This window comes from Oratosquilla oratoria, chromosome 11 (assembly GCF_046742065.1).
Source record: "Oratosquilla oratoria isolate Oo_2021 chromosome 11, ASM4674206v1, whole genome shotgun sequence".
Taxonomy (NCBI): Eukaryota; Metazoa; Arthropoda; class Malacostraca; order Stomatopoda; family Squillidae; genus Oratosquilla; species Oratosquilla oratoria.
This window is the reverse complement of record NC_134787.1, coordinates 40,174,608-40,199,508: the sequence shown is the minus strand read 5'-3', so window position 1 is coordinate 40,199,508 and position 24,901 is coordinate 40,174,608. Positions and strand designations below refer to the sequence as shown.

The window sequence follows — 24,901 nt, the reverse complement described above, 5'->3', positions numbered from 1 at the left end:
TAATGATTATAATTTATTTTATATTATTTGTTTTTGTTTTGTTATCATTTGTCTGTTTGATTTTCATTTATTATTAGTTATATGTCAATTTTGACGCAGCCCGAAGGGATTTCTCCCTGTCCTCTCATTTTATGCAATGGGGGGACGGAGAGGGGGGGTCGCCGATTTAATGAAGCGGCCTTGCTGTGGATGTGCTGTGTCTTGTGACACTGCTTCTGACCCAGGGCAGTGAACAAGGTGCAGGGATGACCCGTCATTCAGGAGGTGCTAAGATAAGAGGGAGGGTGGAGGGGTGTGGAGTGTATTCAGGGATGGAATGGGTGGGAATGATTTTATGCCTTTTTCTTTTTGGCTACCTCCCTTGTAAGGGGGAAAAAGCCTTGGTATATGTATGTATGTACAGTGGCCACAAAAAAAAAAGTACACATTTTCACAGCAATAAAAATGTACACACGCGAAACTGCGTGTACATTTTTATTGCGTTCCCACCATAGGAATAGTGGGAGGAGCTAGGGAGTGACGTAGCACCCACATGATAGGCTGACGTCATGCTTCCCTGCCACAGCAAGCATCAGTGAGCTTCAAAAGCTCGGTGAGTGGGGATTAAATTTACGCGCTCCTCAGTGCCCGCTTTTGCACTTGCTCACCAACTTTGATGCCCTATAACTCACAACCACTCGCCATAATGGGACGAAATAAACTTACAATGGAGGAGAAGACTCGTACCATCACCCCACTGGAGCAGGGGTGGTCTGTGATATGCGTGGCCGTAGACCTGAAGGTGACAAGAAGGGTCATCTACAACCTGAAGAAGGCAGCCGCCAGCGTCCCACCCGGCACCATTCCACCACGAAAGAAGGGCTCTGGAGCACCAAGAAAGACCAGCCCACGAACAGACAAGGTCTTGAAGCGTGAGGTGTTAGCTGAACCATCCATTACTGCCGTGGAACTAAAGGAGAAACACCCTGACCTCCTGAAGAAGGTGTCTGTTCGGACGATTCAACACCACCTGCAAAAAGATCTGAAACTCCCTGCTCGCCGCGCCGCCAAAAAAAACCCCTCCTGACAGAGGCGATGAAGAAGAAGAGGGTGAAGTTCTGCAAGAAATACAAAGATTGGACCCCTGAACAGTGGAAAAAAGTAATGTTCAGCGATGAGAGTACTTTTCGGCTTGTTAGGGGCGGCTCAAAAGTGGTCCGTCGCCCCAGTTCTGTGTCGCGGTACGATCCTCGCTTCACAGTTAAAACGGTGAAGCACCCTGACAGTGTTATGGTATGGGGTGCCTTTAGTGGGAACAAGGGCAGGGGGGGGGGCTTTATTTTCTTCCTAAAAACATTACAATGAAATCCGCAAATTATATTGAAGTGCTAAGAGAACATTTACTGACATTTTGGAACATTCACGAGTGCGATTTTTTCATGCAAGATGGTGCTCCTACCCACAAGTCCAAAGCAGTGAAAACTTTCCTTGATGACCACAATATCGCTGTTTTAGAGTGGCCTGGTAATTCCCTGGACTTGAACCCGATAGAAAATGCGTGGAACATCATGAAACACGAGGTGGAAAAGTCGTGACCCGCTAGTATTTCCGAGCTGAAGAAGTACTGGGTGCAGAGGGACCTCGCATACTTCGAGAACCTCGCTACATCGATGCCTAAGAGACTTGAGATGGTGTTGAAGGTCAAAGGAAACATGACCAAATACTAAATGAAAATATTTGTAAATATAAAGTGTGAATAAAACCCATGAAAGTAATACTTTTGCATTTTATTATCCAAAAAACCTTAGTGTGTACATTTTTTTTGCGGGCACTGTATATATCAATTTATTGTTATTTACTATTTACCTGTTTTTTTTTTAACTATACCTATGCATTTATTTATGTATTTTATTTGTTATTTACATTATTATAGTTTTTATTTATTTATTATCAAGATTTTTTTTTTTCACATCCGACCTAGATATGGACCAAAAGTTTTCCTGTCGGCATGCTCCGCGTTTGTAATCCTTTGTAATGGAAAGAATCTTAGTCATTTAACATGTTACTATTATGATTATATTTCATCAGGTTGGCCTGGATATGCTTGCCATCACAAAGCAATTAACGAAGAACCCTGAAGACTATCCAGACAAGAAATCCCTTCCCCATGTTCAAGTTGCCATAAGAGTCAACTCCAGAGGTGGGAAAAAGTTAAAGCAAGGCGATACTGTTCAATATATAATTTGTGAGGTAAGTGATGCCCACAGGAATTGATTTGTCATTAATATTAAGTTGGAATTTTTCACTTGGAATCTCCAGCAAAATGTGTGTTACAATTTTGTTAACCACTTTGGTACAATGATACCTACATAGGCATTATGAAGCGCAACTGGGGATTCTGCGAACTGGTTTGATCACATTTTCTGTTTATTTTTACTCAGAGTAAAAGAGAATGAGTTATATAGCAGTAACTTTATATTTTGTAATGCAAGTAGTGTGATGCAAATTACATATGGCAACCAATGCTGCGCACAAGAATTTGAGTCATACTTAAGTAGTTAATGACTGAAATGGTCATATCATGTAGGAGATATCCCATTTATCAATCTGTATCAGCCATAAGAAAGTAAAGTATATCAATATAATGAAAGAGTTATCATATAACTATTTACCAGACATGCAGTCTTGTGATTTAAGACTTGAAGATTAATCCATATGCAAACTTCAGGACAGTAGCAACCTTGCCGCTATGCAAAGAGCATACCATGTGGATGAGGTCAAAACCAACTCAACTTTAACCATTGACAAGAACTACTACCTGGCTCATCAGATTCATCCGGTAGTTTCTCGTTTATGTGACCCTATTGATGGCACAGATGCAGCACGGATTGCAGAGTGTTTAGGTAATTTATTGTATTTTGCTTGTGGATGAATATTGCCAATGTATATCATTTTAGGCCATATCAATTTATTCACAATCACTCTCCATTCACCCCACTCCACTCACAACTATCTCTCGCACTCTCCCTTTCCTATTCAACAGACACTCTCCATGTACCCAGGGTCTCCTTCACCCCTTCCATCCATCCATCTCATTTTGTCTTACCCTGAAGTTCACACCACTTCTACTTTCCACATTCATTTTATCGTCTTTTTTCTCTTATTCATCCCATATGCCTAACTGGGTAGGGGACAGAGATGACCCTTCATCTACAAGGAGCTAAGATAAAAGGGACAACAAATGGGTGTTGAATGGGTATGGGTGAAATGTGTGTGTATGCTTTGACTTGGCCATCCCACTTATAAGGGAGGAAAGGTCTTATAGTATACATTAATGTGTATAGGTTACATATTTGATTACCACATTGTTGCATATTCAGAGATTATAAGAAAGGGCACCCAGTAATTAGTATATACATGTGTATACCAAAAGGCCCTTTCCCCTTTCATGCACAAGAGATAAGAGTTCAAATCCTTGGGTGAATGCCATGAAGAGGAAAGAAAAAATAGGTGCTGATCATTATATCTAATGTCTAATGAATTTCAATCCACAGGACTAGACCCAAGTGGTTACAAGCAGTCACGTCATTATGGTGATGGGGAGGAGGATGAAGAAATGGCTGGAGAACAAATTTCTGATGAAGAAAGATATCGCTCCTGTGAACGTTTTACTTTCATGTGTCCCTCAGCCCAGTGTGACACAATTATATCCATGGATGGGGCCTTCAGAGGAGTGGTAAGCAAGATTTGCCTATTTTGAATTCAGTTCTATGTGAAAGTGGTAAAAAGAGATAGATTCATGCTTGAGTTGGAAGAAACTAAAAGTATTAATTTTGGAGGACATGAGGAAAAACAAAGTTGTGAGGAATATGAAAGACAGATGAGGGTGTCACAATTTGATGTTTTTTATTTACTGTATTAAATCTGGGCATGATTTGAGCAGTTCTATCAATCCATTTGGCAGCCTGCTTTTGCCCTCATTATCAAGTAATTTCTCTCTTACACTGGATATGAAAGGTGAAATGCAAAAAAATATATACATACATATACACATACCAAGGCTTTTTCCCCCTTACAAGGGAGGTAGCCAAAAAGGAAAAGGCATAAAATCATTCCCACCCATTCCATCCCTGAAAACACTCCACACCCCTCCACCCTCCCTCTTATCTTAGCACCTCCTGGATGACGAGTCATCCCTGCACCTTGTCCACTGCCCTGGGTCAGAAGCAGTGTTGCCAGATACAGTACATCCACAGCAAGGCCGCTTCATTAAATCGGCGACCCCCCCATGCATAAAAGGAGAAGATGGGGAGAAATCCCTTTGGGCTGCGTCAAATTTTGCTCACACATACTACCTCACCCCTCCATCCCCCCGCCCATTCCATCTCATGCATCACAACATCATCCATATACAACCATTCTCCATTCACCCCTGTCTTCTGTCCTCTCCCGTCCATCCTCAACAGACATTCCCCTCTTCCCCAAAGCCCCCTTCACCCCATCCATCCATCTCATCCTAGGACGTCCCCTCATGTTCACTCCCTCCACATCTGCCTTCCATACCTCTTTTACTAGTCTTTCTTCACTCATTCTTTCCATGTGTCCAAACCATCCTAATACTCTTTCATCAACCCTATCTCCCAACTCCCTTTCCACCCCCGTTCTCCTCTTCACCTCCTCATTTCTCACTCTATCTAGCCTAGTAACCCCCATCATACTTGTCAGACACCTCATCTCAAACACATTCAAACTCCTTCTCTCTTCCTCTCTTATGTTCCATGTTTCTGCCCCATACAGTGCTGTTGGCACAATCACTCCTTCATACAGTCTCCTCTTAGCATCCATTCCCAAATGTCTATTCCTCATTACACTCTTCAATCCACCAAGGCATTTACTCGCTTCTCTCAATCTACATTCTACCTCCACCTTCACTCCACCTTTTCCTACCACATTTGCACCCAAGTATCTAAAACTATCCACTTCCTCCAGTCGCTCTCCCTTAATGCTCACTTCCAGTCTACTGCCACTTCCACCCCTTGTACATCTCATCACCTTACTTTTACCCACATTTATCTTTAGCTTTCTTCTATCACATACTCTCCCAAACTCTGTCACCAACTTCCTCAATCCCTCCTCCGATCCTGCCACAAGTGCAGTGTCGTCAGCAAACAACAGCTGTTTCACCTCCCACTTTTCTCCATTTTCTTTAACCATCTCCAATCCCTGACCCACTACCCTTGCATTTACCTCTCGCACTACCCCATCCAAGTATAAGTTGAACAGCCAGGGTGACATAATGCATCCTTGACGAAGTCCCACCTTTACCTCAAACCACTCACTCTCTCCATTACCAATCCTGACACAAGCTCTACTACTCTTATAAAAACTCTTGACAGCTCGTAGAAGCTTTCCTCCTATCCCATATATCTGCATGACCTCCCACATTGCCTTTCTGTCTACCCTATCGTAAGCATTTTCCAGATCCATAAAAGTCCAAAAAACATCCTTCCCCTTTCCTATAGCTTTCTCACATATCTGTCTTTCCACAAAGATCTGATCTACACAACCTCTACCCGTTCTAAATCCACACTATTCCTCACCAATTACTCCCTCTCTTCCTCTCCTAATCCTCTCAATCAAGATCCTCCCATAAGCCTTCCCAACTACACTTAACAAGCTAATCCCTCTGAAACTACTACATTCACACTTATCCCCTTTTCCCTTGTAAAGTGGAACTATACAGGCACTCCTCCAGTCCTCCGGCACTCTACCCTCTCTCCAGCAAACATTAAATAACCTCACCAATCAGTTCACCATCACTGTACCTCCTTTCTTTAGACATTCTGCATGGCATCCATCCAGACCAGGTGCCTTACCTGCTTTCATCATCTTAACAACTGCCTTCACTTCATCCTTCCTTATTTCTCCTCCATTTTCCTCACTCATCACGGTCATTTTCTTAGCATTTCCCACTGCAACTATCTTTCCCTTCCTATCCTCCTTCACATGTAGCAACTCCCTAAAATATTCTGCCCATCTTCCCCTTACTGCCTTCTCATCCATTATCATCTCTCCATCTGCACCTTTTACCTTTTCTTCTCTACTTGATTCGCCTCCTCTTCCTCTCTTAATTTCTTTCCAAAACATCTTTTTATTACTTTCAAAATTTTCTGTCATACTCTTACCCCACTTCACATCTGCTCTCCTCTTTGCCTCCTTTACCTTTTGCTTTACTTCTCTTTTCTTTTCTTTGTACCTCTCATATGACTCCATCATCCTATTTTGTAACCCATCTGTGAAAGCTCGCTTCTTCTCTTCTACAACCTTCTTTGTTTCCTCATCCCACCATTCACTACCCTTCCTTCTATTTCCTCCTGTCCTTCTTGTTCCACACACCATCCTTGCACACTTTGTGACTCCCTCCTTGAACCATCCCCATTCCTCCTCCACACCTAGCTCTACTCTATCCTTCACTCCCTCCCACTCCTCTTTCAGCTTCTTCTTGTACTCCTTTTCCTTTTCATGTAAAGAGTTCACTCTAAGCACCTCCCTACCTTTTGTCCTTTTCCTCTTTCTCCATCTATCCTCCACTCTCAACTTACCTTCCACCAAAAAATGATCTGATATTCCCCCACCCTCTCCCCTTAGCCCATGTACATACTTAACTCTTCCTATCATAGTTCTATTTACCACTACATAATCCATCAACGCTCTATCTACCACCCTTCCATCCACCACCCTCTCCCATGTGTACTTATGCTTGACTTTCTTCTGAAACACTATATTTGCTATCATCAACTCTCTTTCTAGGCACATTTCCACCATCAACTCTCCACTACGATTCTTTCCTGGAACTCCACATTTCCCAACCACTCCATCAATTGGACCATTTCCTACCCTAGCATTAAGGTCTCCCAGTACTATTACATTGACATTTCTTCCCAAATCCTCTATGCACTCATTTAAATCTATCCAAAAGGCCTCCCTTTCCTCTCCACTCTTCTCACTGCCAGGCCCATATGCACTTACAAAGACCCACATCTCCTTTCCCAGTTTCACCTTCATCCACATTATCCTTGAGGAAACCTCCTTCCACTCCACTACACGTTTACCTATCTCTTCACTTACTAGAATAGCCACCCCTTCCCTCCCTCGCCCTCTCTTCACTCCTGATAACCTCCCACTTACACTCCCAAACTTACACTCACCCTTCCCTTTCAACTTTGTTTCACTCAAAGCCAACACATTCATCTTTCTTCTCACAAACATACTACCTATCTCTTCCCTTTTACTCTCATCTGTACCACATCCACGCACATTAAAAGACCCAAACCTTAGGGTGCTGTTCCGAAAACTCCCAGACCCTCTTATGCCTTTACTTTTTCGTTTAGGAATGTCCCCTGTGGGGCTACAAGGAGAAGGATGCCTAGTCCCACTCCCCGTCCCTTTCTTCTTGCCTCTTACGATCCAAGTGGAAATACTTGGTGGCAGTATTCTTTTCCCCCACCACAGGGAATAAAATATATAACTACTTTTACTTAGGGTAGTGGTTGGAAAACTCCTAGACCCTCTTATGCCTTTACTTTTTTTAGGAATGTCCCCTTTGGGGCTACAGGGAGAAGGATGCCTAGTCCTATCTGCATCCTGTTTTTTTGTCACCTCATATGACTAAAGTGGAAGATTGGTGACAGGGATAGGCAAAGAAAGGAAATGAATATTCAGAGAAATGGTACAGAACAGTAACAAGGGGTGGGGGGACAACTGCAGTATAATAAAAGATCATTATTTCTCAATGAGCAGAGATTTCCTGTATCACAGACAAAATTAATGTTGCTCTGGTCTGTGAGGGTGCCCCATATAGATCCTAAAGTATGAGCTGCATGCAACTTAGCCATATTAACATGCAGTCAATACCCCAGACAGGGAATTGTGTAAGATAAGGGAGAATAGTTGAGGAGTGCCTGTATAGTTCCACTTTACAAGGGAAAAGGGGACAAGTGTGAATGTAGTAGTTTCAGAGGGATCAGCTTGTTAAGTGTAGTTGGGAAGGCTTATGGGAGGGTCTCGGTTGAGAGGATTAGGAGAGGAAGAGGGAGTAATTGGTGAGGAACATTGTGGGTTTAAGACAGGTAGAGGTTGTGTAGATGAGATTTTTGTGGTAAGACAGATATGTGAGAAAGCTATAGGAAAAGATAAGGATGTGTTTTGGCCTTTTATGGATCTGGAAAAGACTTATGACTGGGTAGACAGGAAGGCACTGTGGGAGGTATTGCAGAATTATGGGATAGGAGGAAAGCTTTTAAGAGCTGTCAAGAGTTTTTGCAAGAGTAATAGAGGTGGAGGTGAACTGAGGAATAAAGGAAGTGAGTAAATATCTTAAGGGAAATGAAAAGTGTCATAAATAGGTAGCTAGAGATGAATACAAAGAGGAGACCGAGAGAGTGATTGTCCATTGCACTACATGGAGCAGAGACATAGAATTTGAAGGAAGCAGAAAGGAGCATGTTTATGAACCATGGTGGGGGCTACAAGGATGGATGGAGTGAGAAATGTGGAGATGAGGCAAAGAGCAGGGCTGAAAAGAAAGTTGGCAGATTGGATTGATCAGAGAAAATCAAGATGGTCTGGGCATATGGAAAGAAAAAGTGAAGGAATACAAGCAAAAGAATGTGGAAAGCAGAAGTGAATGAGGGAACTTTAGGGGCAGATTCTGAATGGGGTGGATAGATGGGGTGAAAGGGGGCTTTGGATGCAAGATGTCTCTCAGTCAAGTAAGAGAGTAAACAGAAGATGGTAATGAATGGAAATTGGTTCTAAATTGGCGAGGAATGGCTTCAGCCCAAGAGATGTTCTTCTTTGCTCCATGATTATCTGAGGTGGTTGAAGGGGTGAGAGTAGTTCCCATAAAATGAAGCAGTGAAGATAGATTATCTCCAACTGTTGGGCCTTGATGTGGAGGTTGTATCTTGCTGCATTGCCTCTTGACCCATGCTCTGTATTAGGGGACAGGAATAATGCTTCATCCATGAGGTGTTAGGTTGGAAAGGGCAACAAAAAAGATTTTGCATGGGTGAGAAAGGATGGGTTGCTTTGGCTTAACTAACCTCCTCATGTGGGGAAAAAGCCTTTTTGTATATGTACACATATTATTTTTATGTTTCTTTTTCTAGTTTTCTTTTTCAACTTTTGTGTTTTATTGTAGGGGACCCAGAGGGAGGTGGTGCTGGACAGGTGCCCCAACCCTAAGTGCAACTTTACAATTTACACTAAACTGACGCCTGTCATCAATAAATTGCACATGGAAATCCAAAAACATATCAACAAATATTATGAGGTAAGTATTGAGTTCATATAGTCAAAATGTTAACAGATTCTCATAGCTGTAATATATATGTGAGTCAAGTACACGTCCACCTAATTGTACATACATATACCAAGGGCTTTTTCTCTCTTACAGGGGAGGTAGCCAAAGTCAAGAGACATAATTCCACTCTCACCCATTTCATCCCCACCCACTCTACTCCTATTCACCACCCCTCCCTCCCTCCCTCCCTCTTTTCTTGGCTCCTCCTGGATTATGGGTCATCCCTGCTTCTTGCTCATTGCTTTGGGTCAGAAGCAATGCAGCAAGACACAGCACATCCACAGCAAGGCTGGTTCACTTAATTGGCAACCCCCCTCTCCATCCCCTCATATAGAAAAAGAGAAGGGGAGAAATTCCTTTAGGTTGCATTCACACATAACCACTCCTTAACCCCTTCTGCCCACTGCTTACTGTACATCACAGCATCATCCATATATAGTAAAAGTCCTAAATTTCAGAAGTCATGGGGGTTTGGACTTTCCAAAAGTATATATATTTTTTGCATGCGAAACATAAGTTATTGCACTATTATTACAGATGAGCAAATGGTTACATTGAATTGACAAATGAGTGGCAGCCTGGCCTGTCCGTAATGCTCTTTAACAGCATAGCTCCCCTTCCTGTAAGATACAACTAGGTAAATACTGTTATTAACATCCTTAATCCCTCTAGTCCTGCTACAAGCTCAGTGTCATCAGCAAACAACTGGCTTATCTCCCATTTTTCTCCATTTTCTTTAACCATCTCCAATCCAGCCCATTATCCTTGTATTAGCCTCCTGCACCATGCCATCCATATACACATTGAACAGCCATGGCAACATAACACACCCCTGGTGAAGTCCCACCCCTCAAACCACTTGCATTCTCCATTTACAATTCTAACACAGGCTCTACTACTCTAATAAGAACTCTTAACCTCTTCAGTACGGGCCAAAATCTCGCAGGCAGCATTATCTGCCAGACGTACGATGTGTCGTAATAATACTCGCATCATAAAATATAGTCACCGCTTATATCAATCGTTCTCTCTTCCACCCGTGAATTTTGATAACCATAGAAAATGTGATGAAGACAGTTTAGAGAGTATGTCATTACGCAGGGGCAACTACAATAAATATAATCAAGACGCCGATATGGCAGCCTCGCGTATCCACTTGCTCCTCATGCCGCCTACGTATGCGGCACCGTATGGAAGAGGTTAACAGCTTTCCTATCCCGTATATCTGCGCAATACCTCCCACAGTGCCTTCTTGTCTACCCTATCATAAGCATTTTCCAAATTCATAAAGGCCCAAAAAACATCCTTATCCATTGCTAAAGCTTTCTCACATATCTGTCGTACCACAAAAATTTGATCCACACAACCCCTACCTGTCCTAAACCCACACTGTTCCTCACCAATTACTCCCTTTGTTCCTCTCATAATCTCCTCAATCAAAACCCTCCCATAAACCTTCTCAACTACATTCAACAAACTGATCCCTCTGAAACTACTACACTCACATTGTCCCCTTTTCCCTTGTAAAGTGGCACTCCTCCAGTCCTCTAGCACTCTACCTTCTTTTAGACAAACATTAAACAACCTCACCAGCCAGTCCACCATCACTGTACCTACCTACCTAATTGTAATCCATAATTTATTGTTGCTTGATTCTCTCTATCCCCCTTTCTCTGATCTCCATCAGTTCTTCCTTATTTTGATTCCATATATAATTATTTTATTATTATTATAAAAAATACATCTAGGAGGTGCTAAGATGGGAGGGAGGGTGGAGGGGTGTGGAGTGTTTTCGGGGATGAAATGGGTGGGAATGTTTTTGTGCCTTGTCCTTTTTGGCTACCCCCCTGGTAAGGGGGGAAAAAAGCCTTGGTATATGTATATATGTATAAAAAATACATGTATATGAGATGTACAAAGGGTGAAAGTGGTAGCAGACTGGAAGTGAGCATTAAGGGAGAGCGACTGGAGGAAGTGGATTGTTTTAGATATTTGGGTGCAAATGTGGCAGGAAAAAGGTCGAGTGGGGATGGAGGTAGAATGTAGATTGAGAGAAGCAAGTAAATGCCTTGGTGGATTAAAAAGTGTAATGAGGAATAGATATTTGGGAATGGATACTAAGAGGAGACTGTATGAAGGAGTGATTGTGCCAGCAGCACTGTATGGGGCAGAAACATGGAACATAAAAGAGGAAGAGAGAAGGAGTGTGAATGTGTATGAGATGAGGTGTCTGAGAAGTATGATAGGGGTTACTAGGCTAGATAGAGTGAGAAATGAGGAGGTGAGGAGAACAAGGGTGGAAAGGGAGTTGGGAGATAGGGTTGATGAAAGAGTATTAGGATGGTTTGGACACATGGAAAGAATGAGTGAAGAAAGACTAGTAAAAGAGGTATGGAAGGCAGATGTGGAGGGTGTGAACATGAGGGGATGTTCTAGGATGAGATGGATGGATGGGGTGAAGGGGGGCTTTGGGGAAGAGGGGAATGTCTGTTGAGGAAGGACGGGAGAGGACTGAAGATGGGTGAAAGGAGAATGGTTGTATTTGGATGATGTTGTGATGCATGAGGTAGAATGGGTGGAGGGATGGGGGGTGAGGTAGTATGTGTGAGCAAAATTTGATGTAGCCCAAAGGGATTACTCCCCATCTTCTCCTTTTATGCATGGGGGGACAGAGAGGGGGGTCGCCGATTTTATGAAGCAGCCTTGCTGTGGATGTGCTGTGACATGCAACACTGCCTCTGACCCAGGGCAGTGGACAAGGTGCAGGGATGACCCGTCATCCAGGAGGTGCTAAGATAAGAGGGAGGGTGGAGGGGAGTAGAATGTATTTAGGAATGGAATGGGTGGGAATTATTTTATGCCTTTTTCTTTTTGGCTACCTTCCTTGAAAGGGGGAAAAAGCCTTGGTATATGTATGTATTGTATGTATATATAATAATGGTGTTACATGTAATTTTTCAGGGATGGATTATTTGTGATGATCCTGGCTGTAGCAATCGCCTAACTCGAGTTCCTCTATGCTTTTCAAGAGGTTACCCCATCTGTAATGTGTGTGAAAAAGGATTTCTTTACAGAGAGGTAATACACTGTAACCTGTCAAAGTTGATTTAAGATATAATCATTTTTACTCAACCCCTTTACTTAAATTGATGTTGTTTCAGGCAGATGATAAAATATAATATTAACCAAGAAAGTCTCTGAAGAATGTTGATAAAAAGGCTAATCAATTACACTCTGAATAAATTGACTAGCATTAACCAGAGTTTAAATCTGAGAAAATGTCATTATTGTTGGAGGTTGAGTAATCATTTGATTGGTTTAGATTCTTTGTGATTTTTATTCCTGTCTATGGTTGAATTGCTTAGTCCCACATTGTCATTTTCAAATTATGTCTTTTGGGGATTGGGACTAGGCATCCTTCTCCTTGTAGCCCTACAGGGGACATTCCTAAACGAAAAAGTAAAGGCATAAGAGGGTCTGGGAGTTTTCCGACCAGCACCCTAAGGTTTGGGTCTTTTAATGTGCGTGGATGTGGTACAGATGAGAGTAAAAGGGAAGGGATAGGTAGTATGTTTGTGAGAAGAAAGATGGATGTGTTGGCTTTGAGTGAAACTAAGTTTAAAGGGAAGGGTGAGTGTAAGTTTGGGAGTGTAAGTGGGAGGTTATCAGGAGTGAAGAGAGGGCGAGGGAGAGAAGGGGTGGCTATTCTAGTAAGTAAAGAGATAGGTAAACGTATAGTGTAGTGGAAGGAGGTTTCCTCAAGGATAATGTGGATGAAGGTGAAACTGGGAAAGGAGATGTGGGTCTTTGTAAGTGCATATGGGCCTGGCAGTGAGAAGAGTGTAGAAGAAAGGGAGGCTTTTTGGATAGATTTAAATGAGTGCATAGAGGATTTCGGGAGAAATGTCAATGTAATAGTACTGGGAGACCTTAATGCTAGGGTAGGAAATGGTCCAATTGATGGAGTGGTTGGGAAATGTGGAGTTCCAGGAAAGAATCGTAGTGGAGAGTTGATGGTGGAAATGTGTCTAGAGAGTTGATGATAGCAAATACAGTGTTTCAGAAGAAAGTCAAGCATAAGTACACATGGGAGAGGGTGGTGGATGGAAGGGTGGTAGATAGAGCATTGATGGATTATGTAATGGTAAATAGGATTATGATAGGAAGAGTTAAGGATGTACATGTTGTAAGGGGAGAGGTTGGGGGAATATCAGATCATTTTTTAGTGGAAGGTAAGTTGAGAGTGGAGGATAGATGGAGAAAGAGGAAAGGGACAAAAGGTAAGGGAGGTGCTTAGAGTGAACTCTTTAAATGAAAAGGAAAAAGAGTACAAGAAGAAGCTGAAAGAGGAGTGGGAGGGAGTGAAGGATAGAGTAGAACTAGATGTGGAGGAGGAATGGGGATGGTTCAAGGAGGGAGTCACAAAGTGTGCAAGGATGGTGTGTGGAACAAGAAGGACAGGAGGAAATAGAAGGAAGGGTAGTGAATGGTGGGATGAGGAAACAAAGAAGGTTGTAGAAGAGAAGAAGCGAGCTTTCACAGATGGGTTACAAAATAGGACGAGGGAGTCATATGAGAGATACAAAGAAAAGAAAAGAGAAGTAAAGCAAAAGGTAAAGGAGGCAAAAAGGAGAGCAGATGTGAAGTGGGGTAAGAGTATGACAGAAAATTTTGAAAGTAATAAAAAGATGTTTTGGAAAGAAATTAAGAGAGGAGGAGGAGGCGAATCAAGTAGAGAAGAAAAGGTAAAAGGTGCAGATGGAGAGATGATAATGGAAGAGAAGACAGTAAGGGGAAGATGGGCAGAATATTTTAGGGAGTTGCTAAATGTGAAGGAGGATAGGGAGGGAAAGATAGTTGCAGTGGGAAATGCTAAGAAAATGACCGTGATGAGTGAGGAAAATGGAGGAGAAATAAGGAAGGATGAAGTGAAGGCAGTTGTTAAGATGATGAAAGCAGGTAAGGCACCTGGTCTGGACGGATGCCATGCAGAATGTCTAAAGAAAGGAGGTACAGTGATGGTGGACTGATTGGTGAGGTTATTTAATGTTTGCTGGGGAGAGGGTAGAGTGCCAGAGGACTGGAGGAGTGCCTGTATAGTTCCACTTTACAAGGGAAAAGGGGATAAGTGTGAATGTAGTAGTTTCAGAGGGATTAGCTTGTTAAGTGTAGTTGGGAATGCTTATGGGAGGATCTTGATTGAGAGGATTAGAAGAGGAAGAGAGGGAGTAATTGGTGAGGAACAGTGTGGATTTAGGACAGGTAAAGGTTGTGTAGATCAGATCTTTGTGGAAAGACAAATATGTGAGAAAGCTATAGGAAAGGGGAATGATGTTTTTTGGGCTTTTATGGATCTGGAAAAGGCTTATGATAGGGTAGACAGAAAGGCACTGTGGGAGGTCATGCAGATATATGGGATAGGAGGAAAGCTTCTAGGAGCTGTCAAGAGTTTTTATAAGAGTAGTAGAGCTTGTGTCAGGATTAGAAATGGAGAGAGTGAGTGGTTCGAGGTAAAGGTGGGACTTCGTCAAGGATGCATTATGTCGCCCTGGGTGTTCGGCTTATACATGGATGGGGTGGTGCGAGAGGTAAATGCAAGGTTAGCGAGTCAGGGATTGGAGATGGTTAAAGAAAATGGAGAAAAGTGGGAGGTGAGCCAGCTGTTGTTTGCTGACGACACTGCGCTTGTGGCAGAATCGGAGAAGGGATTGAGGAAGTTGGTGACAGAGTTTGGGAGAGTATGTGATAGAAGAAAGCTAAAGATAAATGTGGGTAAAAGTAAGGTGATGAAATGTACAAGGGCTGAAAGTGGGAGTAGACTGGAAGTGAGCATTAAGGGAGAGCGACTGGAGGAAGTGGATAGTTTTAGATACTTGGGTGCAAATGTGGCAGGAAAAGGTGGAGGTAGAATGTAGATTGAGAGAAGCGAGTAAATGCCTTGGTGGATTGAAGAGTGTAATGAGGAATAGACATTTGGGAATGGATGCTAAGAGGAGACTATGAAGGAGTGATTGTGCCAACAGCACTGTATGGGGCAGAAACATGGAACATAAGAGAGGAAGAGAGAAGGAGTTTGAATGTGTTTGAGATGAGGTGTCTGAGAAGTATGATGGGTGTTACTAGGCTAGATAGAGTGAGAAATGAGGAGGTGAAGAGGAGAACAAGGGTGGAAAGGGAGTTGGGAGATAGGGTTGATGAAAGAGTATTAGGATGGTTTGGACACATGGAAAGAATGAGTGAAGAAAGACTAGTAAAAGAGGTATGGAAGGCAGATGGGAAGGGAGTAAACATGAAGGGACGTCCTAGGATGAGATGGATGGATGAGGTGAAGGGGGCTTTGGGGAAGAGGGGAATGTCTGTTGAGGAAGGACGGGAGAGGACAGAAGACAGGGGTGAAAGGAGAATGGTTGTATATGGATGATGTTGTGATGCATGAGGTGGAATGGATGGGGGGTGAGGTAGTATGTGTGAGGAAAATTTGACGCAGCCCAAAGCGATTTCTCCCCGTCTTCTCCTTTTATGCATGGGGGGATGGAGAGGGGGGTCGCCGATTTAATGAAGCGGCCTTGCTGTGGATGTGCTGTGTCTTGTGACACTGCTTCTGACCCAGGGCAGTGGACAAGGTGCAGGGATGACCCCCGTCATCCAGGAGGTGCTAAGATAAGAGGGAGGGTGGAGGGGTGTGGAGTGTATTCAGGGATGGAATGGGTGGAAATGATTTTATGCCTTTTCCTTTTTGGCCACCTTCCTTGTAAGGGGGGAAAAAGCCTTGGTATATGTATGTATGTCTTTTGGTTAAACAAGATGCATATACGAACAGCTCCCCCCCCCCCTTACAAGGGAGGTAGCCAAAAATAAAGGCATAAAATCCACTCCCACACATGTCATCCCCACATACTCCACTCCCATTTATCCCCCTCCTGCCATTTTATCTTGTTTTCTGGATGACAGGTCATCCCTGTGGCTCGCCCACTGCCCTGGGTCTGAAGCAATGTAACAAGACACAGTACATCCACAGCAAGGCCACTTCATTTAATCGGCTACACCCCTCTCCATCCCCTCATGCAGAAAAACAGAAGACAGGAGAAATCCCTTTGGGCTACATCAAAATATCATTCACACATACTCCCCCTACCCTCAAATCCCCCACCCCTCCCATGCAACATAGTAGTATCCATACACAACCATTCTCCACTCATACCTATCTCCTGCCTTCTCCCTTCCTTCCTCAACAGACATTCCCCTCTTTCCGAACACCTCTTTTACCCCATTCATCCATCTCATTTTTGGTCACCCCCTTGTGTTCACTCCTTCCACCTCTGCCTTCCACACCTTTTACCAATCTTTCTTCTCTCATTTTTTCCAAACTCAAATCATTAGACAAGGTAAATCAAGATAGATTTTTTTAGGGTTGATACAATTTTCCAAACTATGTTTTTTTAGATTTAATAATTTTAAGTATTATAGTATCCATCTATCTCTATAGCTATATATATACATCTATATCCATAGCCCAGTAGCACTTATAGTAATTTTTATTTCAGTACACTGATTCACAGCTATACAAGCAGCTTTGTTTCTATGACCACATGTTTGACTTTACCAAAGCTTGCACCAAGTACAGAGATGAAAGTAAGTTCAGTGTGTTGTTTTCATATTAGGAATAATATCGACAGTACTTAAATGATTATTATAAGGATTTATTAAGGATTATGGAACTAGTTCATAAATAAGGCCAGTGTCCTAACTATATCCTTTGTAGAAACTTTCTTCCAGATAATGCAGAATATGTTGATAATAATCCTTGAGTTACTTTTATTGTTGTTCATCTTTAGATATAATTTTATCATTATACTAGTGTTTATGAAACATCTTTCAGTTTTTTTTTTATGTAATAATGCCCAAAAGTTAAAGACAAAAGGCAATGTGTGTATTTGGTTATACTTGGTCAGGAATATGGTCTGTCATGTATGGTGGTTCCCCCTCAGATGAATAAAGATCTTTGGAGAAAGAGTGGTGTGAAGTCTAGGATGGTGTAAAAGTATTTTATTCTCAAAAGTATTAACATTTTTCCTACACCACACTCTCCAACAGTTTGGCTTTTCTTGTGTCAAATTAAAAATCTGTTTGATGTGTTTTCATCCAGATTGAGTTGATCAAATCACTCATCCTCCTTCAAGAGAATAAAATTGATAAGAACCAGAACAAAATTTGTAATCTTTATCACCATACTGATGGGGTTAGAGTCAAAATCCTGAGGTTCATACAAAAATGAATGCTGGTAGTAAGTCTTCATATGCAGGTGTATTTACAACCTTTTGGGACTCCCTTTATGCTTTATTCAGACAGTACACACAAAGAAAGCCCATCCAACACCTTCATAGCACATACACAAAGTACCCTTCTGGATGAAGGTGAAACATTGGTTTTGTGGCAGAAGAGAATACCATTGGCCCTCGGGCCTTCCCTTAAGTTTCCCACCAAGGTGGATGCTGCCCCCATTTCTGTGACAGACTGTTACAAACTAACAATATGGTTAACCTAAGGTACAGTATTAGTAATTGAGTTTTATTTGACTTTATCTTGATTATTGCTTTGCAGGGATCCGGAATGATACTTTAAGAAAAGCATATAATGTTGTCCACATGGAAGTTCAGAAGATTCTAAAACTTAATGCATATGCAGAAGTGAATCTATCAAAGCTTTTTGCAGGAATGTTTGCAAAGCCTGAAAATTAATGGTAAATATTCTGTTTTATCCATACATAGAGTTTTGTATTAAACAATAGTCAATCTTGTAAATAGTGTAAGGTATAACAATAGAATTTAGTAGAATTTTTAGAAGAGTTGTACCTTCCAGGATGTCAATATTTATTACTACACAACAGAATTTGAAATAGGGATTTTAGCAATGAATAAAGATTACTTTTTTTAGCATTAGTAACATTGGGTGGTTACAATGTCAGGGATATTATATGAAATATGCTTTTATTTTCATTTATGAACTTGTTTAACAAAGCTAGAATTAGGGTGAAGTTATAAGTACAAAACTATTGATGTGAGAATTATATATAAAAAAAAAAAAAAAAGTACACCATTTAAAGACTATAATGATTTTTGTGTGTAAATAAATTTATTTCAAGCTGTGAATATATATTATTACCCCAATTTCATAATAAGAGTATTACCATAATTGCACAGTTTTAAGCCATATATATTTTTGTTCAGAAGAAGGTGCAAAATTAGGAAATTGGATTTCAGTAGAATGCAAATATGCAATATTGAGGGCACCTGCCACCATTGCCCATCACCTTGGTGACTTTGCCATATTTCTTTGTCAGGAATGGTAGCACTGAGCATCATTGTATTTTACAAATGTTGTGATCAGTTAAAATAATGAGAGCAGGTAAGGCACCTGGATTAGATTGGTGTTATGTGGAGTGTCTTAAAAAGGGAGGTATGGTGATGGTGGACTGGCTGGTGAGGTTTAATGTTTGTCTAAGAGAGGTTAGAGTACTGGAGGAGTGCATGTATAGTACACCTTTACAGGGAAAAAGGGAACAAGTGTGAGTAGTAGTCTCAGAAGGGTCTGTTTGTTGAGTAGTTGGGAAGGCTTGTGGGAGGTTTTTGATCGGGAGGATTAGGAGAGATACAGAGGGAGAAATTAGTGAGAAACGGTGTGGGTTTAGAATAAGGGGTTGTGTGGATCAGATATTTGTGGTAAGACAGATATGTGAGAAAGCTTTAGGAAAAGGTAAGGATGTTTTTTGGACCTTTATATATTTAGAAAAGGCTTATGACGGGGTAGAGGGGAAGGTACTGGAAGGTATTGCATTATATGGGATAGGAGGAAAGGTCTTCAGAGCAGTCGAGACTTTTTATGAGAGTAGAGCCTGTTAGAATTGTAAATGAAGAGAGCAAGTGGTTTAAAGTAAAGGTGGGATTTTGCCTGGGATGTGTCACGTCACCATGGCTGTTCAATTTATACATGGATGGGGTGATGCAAGGGTAATGGGCTGGGGATTGGAGATGGTTAAGAAAATGGAGAAAGATGGGAGATGAGCTAGTTGTTGTTTGCTGATGACATTGCACTTGTGTCAGGATTAGAGGCAGGATTAATGAAGTTAGTGATAGTTTGGGAAGGTGTGTGAAAGGAGGAAGTTGAAGATAAATGTAGGTAAAACTAAGGTGATGAGATGTACAAGGGGAGAGGATGGCAGCAAATTGGAAATAAGTATTAAGGGAGAAAGACTGGAGGAAGTGTATAGCTTTAGATACTTGAGTGCAGATGTGAAGGGAAAGAGGAGTGGAGGTGGAGGTAGAATGTAGATTAAGAAAAACAAGTAAATGCTTTGGGGGATTAAAAAGTGTAAAGAGGAATAGACATTTGGAAATGGATGCTAAGAGGAGATAGCATGAAGGTGGCGATTATGCTGACAGCACTGTATGGGCAGAAACATGGAACATAAGAGAGGATGAGTTTAAATGTGTTTGAGATGAAATGTCTGAGAAGTATGATAGGGGTTACTAGACTGTTTAGAGTTAGGAATGAGGTGAGGAGAAGAGAAATGTCTGAGAAGTATGATAGGGGTTACTATATTGGTTAGAGTTAGGAATGAGGTGAGGAGAAGAGCAGTGGTGGAAAGTGAGTTAGGAGATAGGGTTGATGAGAGAATATTGGGATGGTTTGGACACATGGAAAGAATGAGTGAAGAAAGATTAGTAGAAGGTGTGGAGGGAGTGAACATGGGGCAACCAAGGTTGAGATGAATGGGGTAAAAGGGGCATTGGCGAAGGGAGATGTCTGTTGAGGAAGGACGCGAGAAGATGGGTGAATGGAGAATGGTTGTGTATAGAGGATGCTGTGATGCATGGAAAGCTGTCGGAGGGAGAGGGTATGTGTGAATGATATTTTGATGCAGCCCAAAGGGATTTCTCCCTGTCTTCTCTTTCTGTATGAGGGGACTGAGGTGGGTTGCTGATCAAATGAAGTGACCTTGCTGTGGATGTGCTGTGTCTTGTTGCATTGCTTTTGACCCAGTGGGCAAGATGCAGGGATGACCTGTTATCCCGAAGGAGCCAAGAAAAGAGGGAGGGTGGAATGGTGAATGGGTGTGGAGTATGTGAGGATGAAGTGGGTGGGAGTGGGTTTATGCCTTTGACTTTGTCTACCTCCCTTGTAAGGGAGAAAAAGCCCATGGTATATGTATGTGACCAGTTATTTATAGATATGTAAGATGTGTCATCCTTGTCACTCCCCATTAGTGTTTTGATGAAGAACAACTTGTTTGACACCTGAGGATTCCCTGAACATAGTTTTACTGTAATGCACATCATGAGAGAATAAGATGGCTTCAGCAAAAAATGGTTTGACATGCCATATAACTGATATTCTATATCCCTCCCCCAATTAATTTCTTGTTAAGATAATTGTGGTAGAGATTTCTCTTATGGGTTGCATTTTCAAGAAGTCTGGTGAAATACAACATTTGGTGGTCTGTTGTAGAGTGCTTTGTTTTGTGATTTGAATGTATGTGTTTGTGTGTGGATGTGTTGCAGGGTACTGAGAGCAGGTTGTAAATGGTTGAATAGAATACTGCTAGAGTTACATTCACTGGGCTGTGATCATGTGATATGGTGTGAGGGGTGAGAGCTTTAGAGCTCTTGCATAGAATTGTGTGCCTGTCATTCCTATATTAAGTTCAGTGCAAAGAATTCTGGTTTATGATCAAGCAAAAATATGCACAGATGATAGAGATCAAGAACATCTAGCAGTAGATTTACGAGTGCAGCATACAACCAAGATGTACATTCTCAATAAAACGTGGTTAAAAAAGTACTGGGATGAAGAAGGTGGGGGGGAGTTCTGTCAGTGGCTCTTGAAGGGATGTTTTAAGCAAAAAATGGATTACTTTTACCATCTTCCCAATATGTATAATTTAGTTTACCCCTAAAACTTAAACATCAGATAGAAATCACTATTTTAGTCAGCCCTAAAACTTCACTTTAATCCAATGTAATGATATTTCCATTTTGTAATTACATTCCATTGTAACATTTGAAGTTTCCAGTCTATAAATTATGTGACACTGCAAGCGAATGGATGAGGCTCTCAAGGTGTGAAGATGAAAATGAAAAGGACAGTGGATGAATGTAGGGTGGCTGTATGTTTTAACTTGGTTACCTCCCCAAAAGATGGAAAAGGACTTTTGGTAATATAACACAACAGTAATGGAATATTCATTTATCTATATAACGAGCTTTTTCCCCATTATAAGGGGGGTAGTCAAGTCAAAGGCACATACTCACTCCCACCCATTCCACTCCCCTCCACCATCCTTTCCTCCCTCTCCTCATAACTCCTCATGGTCATCCCTGTATCCTGCCCACTGCTCTGGGTCAGAAGCAATGTAGCAAGACACAGTTCTAGACATAAATATACAAATACTCACCAACATTGTTTATTTGCATATCAAAATCTTGCCACACATTTCTGTAACTAACCTTTTAATAACATTTGAAGATAAAGTAAAAAACAGCTTAAAAAGAAAAAATTAAAAAAGAAATGTGACCTTTCAACTGGAGTTGCATTCAGAGAATATTTCCAGGCCATATGTAGGCGTAAATGATTGTAAAGGGCCCAAAGGACCTACAATCTTTTTGTATATACAACCCAACCTGCTTCATGAGATTAGTGCACTGGGGATGAACACAGTATTGCTGGAAAGTAAAGTGCAATTTTCTCTTGGTTTTACTTGGAAGTAGTGATGGACTCGAGTAATCCATTGCCCCAGGTCTCTCCTGCTGGAGACCCACAACTCCAGGTAACCAGCAACAGCCACCGAATTGGTCCATGAGTCACTCAAGTAAGAAATGTGTTGCTGTTGTTAACAGGAGTAAAAAGAGTGAGGATATTCCTCTTATGTGTAGCTCCCTTGATTTGCAGTAAATAGTGTGTAAATTGATAATTATATAAGATAAACTAATTATACAGTGTTTTTTTTTTTTTTGAGCAAAGAAGGGAGAGGGCAATTGTAAATGGATGAAGAAATGATGTGGCCTGAAAAAATTCCTCTTGTCTGCTTTATATATGCAACAGTTTAGAAAAAGGGTACTACCAAGCTCAAAGTAACTAGGCAGCGGCCTTCACTTTGATGTGTATACTATGACAATTTGCCCCATGAGTTAGCTATTGTTCTTGAAAATAGGTATCATTCCACCCTTCTTTCTATAAGAATTCCCTTCCCATAAGTTATATTGTCTGTAATTGTCAACCCCCATCCCTGCCACCATAACCTTCTTCCTCTCCTTTTCCTTTCATCATGACCTTCTCTCATACTGAGCACCAAAAATACAAATTTTTACAATAATCCAAAGTTTCTTTCCAAAGATCTGTGGGAAGCCCCAATGGTTATTGCCAACCAGTATAGGGCAGTGAGGTCCTAGTTAGGGAACTAGTAAGTATTGTGCTGGGATAATTGAACAAATACTCTATAATTAGTACTGTAGGGACAGGATTTTCTTCACAGTGGTCTTCAAATTATTTCATTGTTATACCGAGAGGTAAAAAGGTAAGGGGCCAGTGATGGATATCTGTTTGCGGTGGTCCTGTAAGATGAGCAGCAAAGAGAATCACCTCCCTGCTGCCTATTTTCAAAATCCTCAAAACCCTTCACCTTCAACTGGAACCAAAGATTGTGAATTTCAACTGTATTTTCTCTACCTTTTCACTTATGGAAAGTTGACAACCAGTGAATGCTTCCCTCCTGCTATTTTCAGCCAGTGACATGGAAACAGGCCCTTGCTAATATAGCACAGACAGCAGTCCAAAGTTTCTTTTCAGAGAGATCTGTGGGGTGGTTTGAGGATTTGCCAACCACTGTGTTGGTTTCTAGTTGGTGAAACTTGAGGTAACAATTATTATGGAAAGACCATATTATTCAGTTGAACCTCTGGAAGTTCTCTACTACCAAGCAATTCAATTCATGTTGATAGATGACATTTGTATGTGTGACAGGACTAGTATGCATTCTGGTACTGATAATAATTGTATTAGATGAGTGATGCTGTCAATTTTGATAGCATATAAGAGAATACAATTTGGAAGTGGCTTATAACTATGCAATTAATGTACAGAGTTTATACCTTAGTTGTTGTAATAGAAAATGGTAATAATAACTACTATTTACTCTTAATTAAATTCTATTGTAAGTGAAATTTGTTTATCTAGCATTAATAAAAGAACTGGCACACGTATAAGTCCGGTTCAGAGCATTTGTAATCATAAGCTCGGAAGTGAGCTTCATTGAATAGACCCACACAGTTTCCAGCACCACTTGGCAGACCTTCATTCCAGGTTGAGTTGCTCATATCCAAAGGTTTTCCAGCCTGTGTAAGGGAAAAATAAAAGGTGGTAGAATTTATTGATTTTACATACATATATACATATACTAAAGGCTTTTTCCCCCTACAAAATAATATAGCACAGACAACAGTCCAAAGTTTCTTTTCAGAGAAATCTGTGGGATGGCCCAAAGACTTGCCAATTACTGTGTTGCTACCCTGTCTGGGATATTGGCTGCATGTTACTCTGGGGTTTAAAACTGCTCAGTAGCATGCAGTTGATACTTTAGGGTCTATATGGTATGCCCCCATGGACCAGAGCCACACATAATTTTGTCTGTGGTAGAGGAAATCTCTATTCATAGAGAAATGATGATACTTTATTATAATGCAACTGTCCCTCCATTATGCTGTATCCCCCACTCTTGTTACTGTCCAGTATCATTTCTCTGAATATTCATTTTCTCAATTTTGCCAAACCCTGTGGTGGGGGAAAAGAACACTGCCACCAACTCTTTCCACTTGATTTGTATAAGGTTACAAAAATGGGACAGAGATAGGACTGGGCATCCTTTTCCCTGTAGCTCCAAAGGTGACATAACTAAAAAAAAGTAAAGGCATAAGAGGGTCTGGGAGGAGTGTTCTAACCAGTAACCTTAGATTTGGGTCTTTTAATGTGTGTGGATGTGGTACAGATGAGAGTAAAAGGGAAGAGGCAGTATGTGAAAAGAAAGATGGACATGTTGGCATTGAGTGAAACTAAGTTGAAAGGGAGGGGCGAGTTTGAGTTTGGGAGTGTAGTTGGGAGGATCTTAGGGGTGAAGAGAGAATGGATGGCTTTACTAGTAAGTATTTACCTAATTGTATTATACGGGAAGGGAGCTATGCTCGTGGTGACCCGTCTGTATCTTTCAGCATAAAGTTTTTTCTTAAAATCTTGAATAGTGTTTGCACACGCTGTTTCTTTGACTAATTTGTTCCAGGTATCTATCATTTTGTGGTAATATTTTTTTTTTTTTTTTTTTTTTTTTTTTCTCCGGATCTTCTGTAATTATCTTTTTTGAGTTTCTTTTCATGTCTTGTTTTTCCATTGTCCCATTTCAGTAAATCATTCTTATCTTAAGATTTCCATTCTTTTCATAATTCTATAGATAGTAGGTCTCCTCTTTGCATTCTTTGTTCCAGAGTTGGTAATTCTAATTTGGACAGTCTTTGT

The 24,901-nt window shown here is 41.2% G+C and overlaps 2 protein-coding genes across 3 annotated transcripts in view; one reads left to right on the top strand and one right to left on the bottom strand.

Moving 5' to 3' along the window:
- PolA1 (DNA polymerase alpha catalytic subunit) overlaps positions 1 to 18,488 on the top strand; it is a gene marked incomplete at its 5' end in the record, with an annotated part of 75,067 nt that extends 56,579 nt beyond the window's left edge. Inside the window, 7 exon segments of the mRNA XM_076192657.1 lie at positions 2,068 to 2,229; positions 2,708 to 2,882; positions 3,534 to 3,715; positions 9,182 to 9,313; positions 12,305 to 12,421; positions 16,888 to 16,975; positions 17,945 to 18,488. Of these exon segments, the coding sequence (XP_076048772.1) occupies positions 2,068 to 2,229; positions 2,708 to 2,882; positions 3,534 to 3,715; positions 9,182 to 9,313; positions 12,305 to 12,421; positions 16,888 to 16,975; positions 17,945 to 18,081 (993 nt within the window).
- An 83-nt stretch (positions 18,489 to 18,571) lies between these two features.
- LOC143029754 (uncharacterized) overlaps positions 18,572 to 24,901 on the bottom strand; it is a 38,384-nt gene continuing 32,054 nt past the window's right edge. For both annotated transcript variants that reach the window (XM_076192659.1, XM_076192658.1), the window contains exon 5: positions 18,572 to 23,730. In XM_076192659.1, coding sequence (XP_076048774.1) covers positions 23,575 to 23,730 — 156 coding nt within the window. In that variant the 3' untranslated portion in view covers positions 18,572 to 23,574. The remainder of the gene's footprint in view (positions 23,731 to 24,901) is intronic.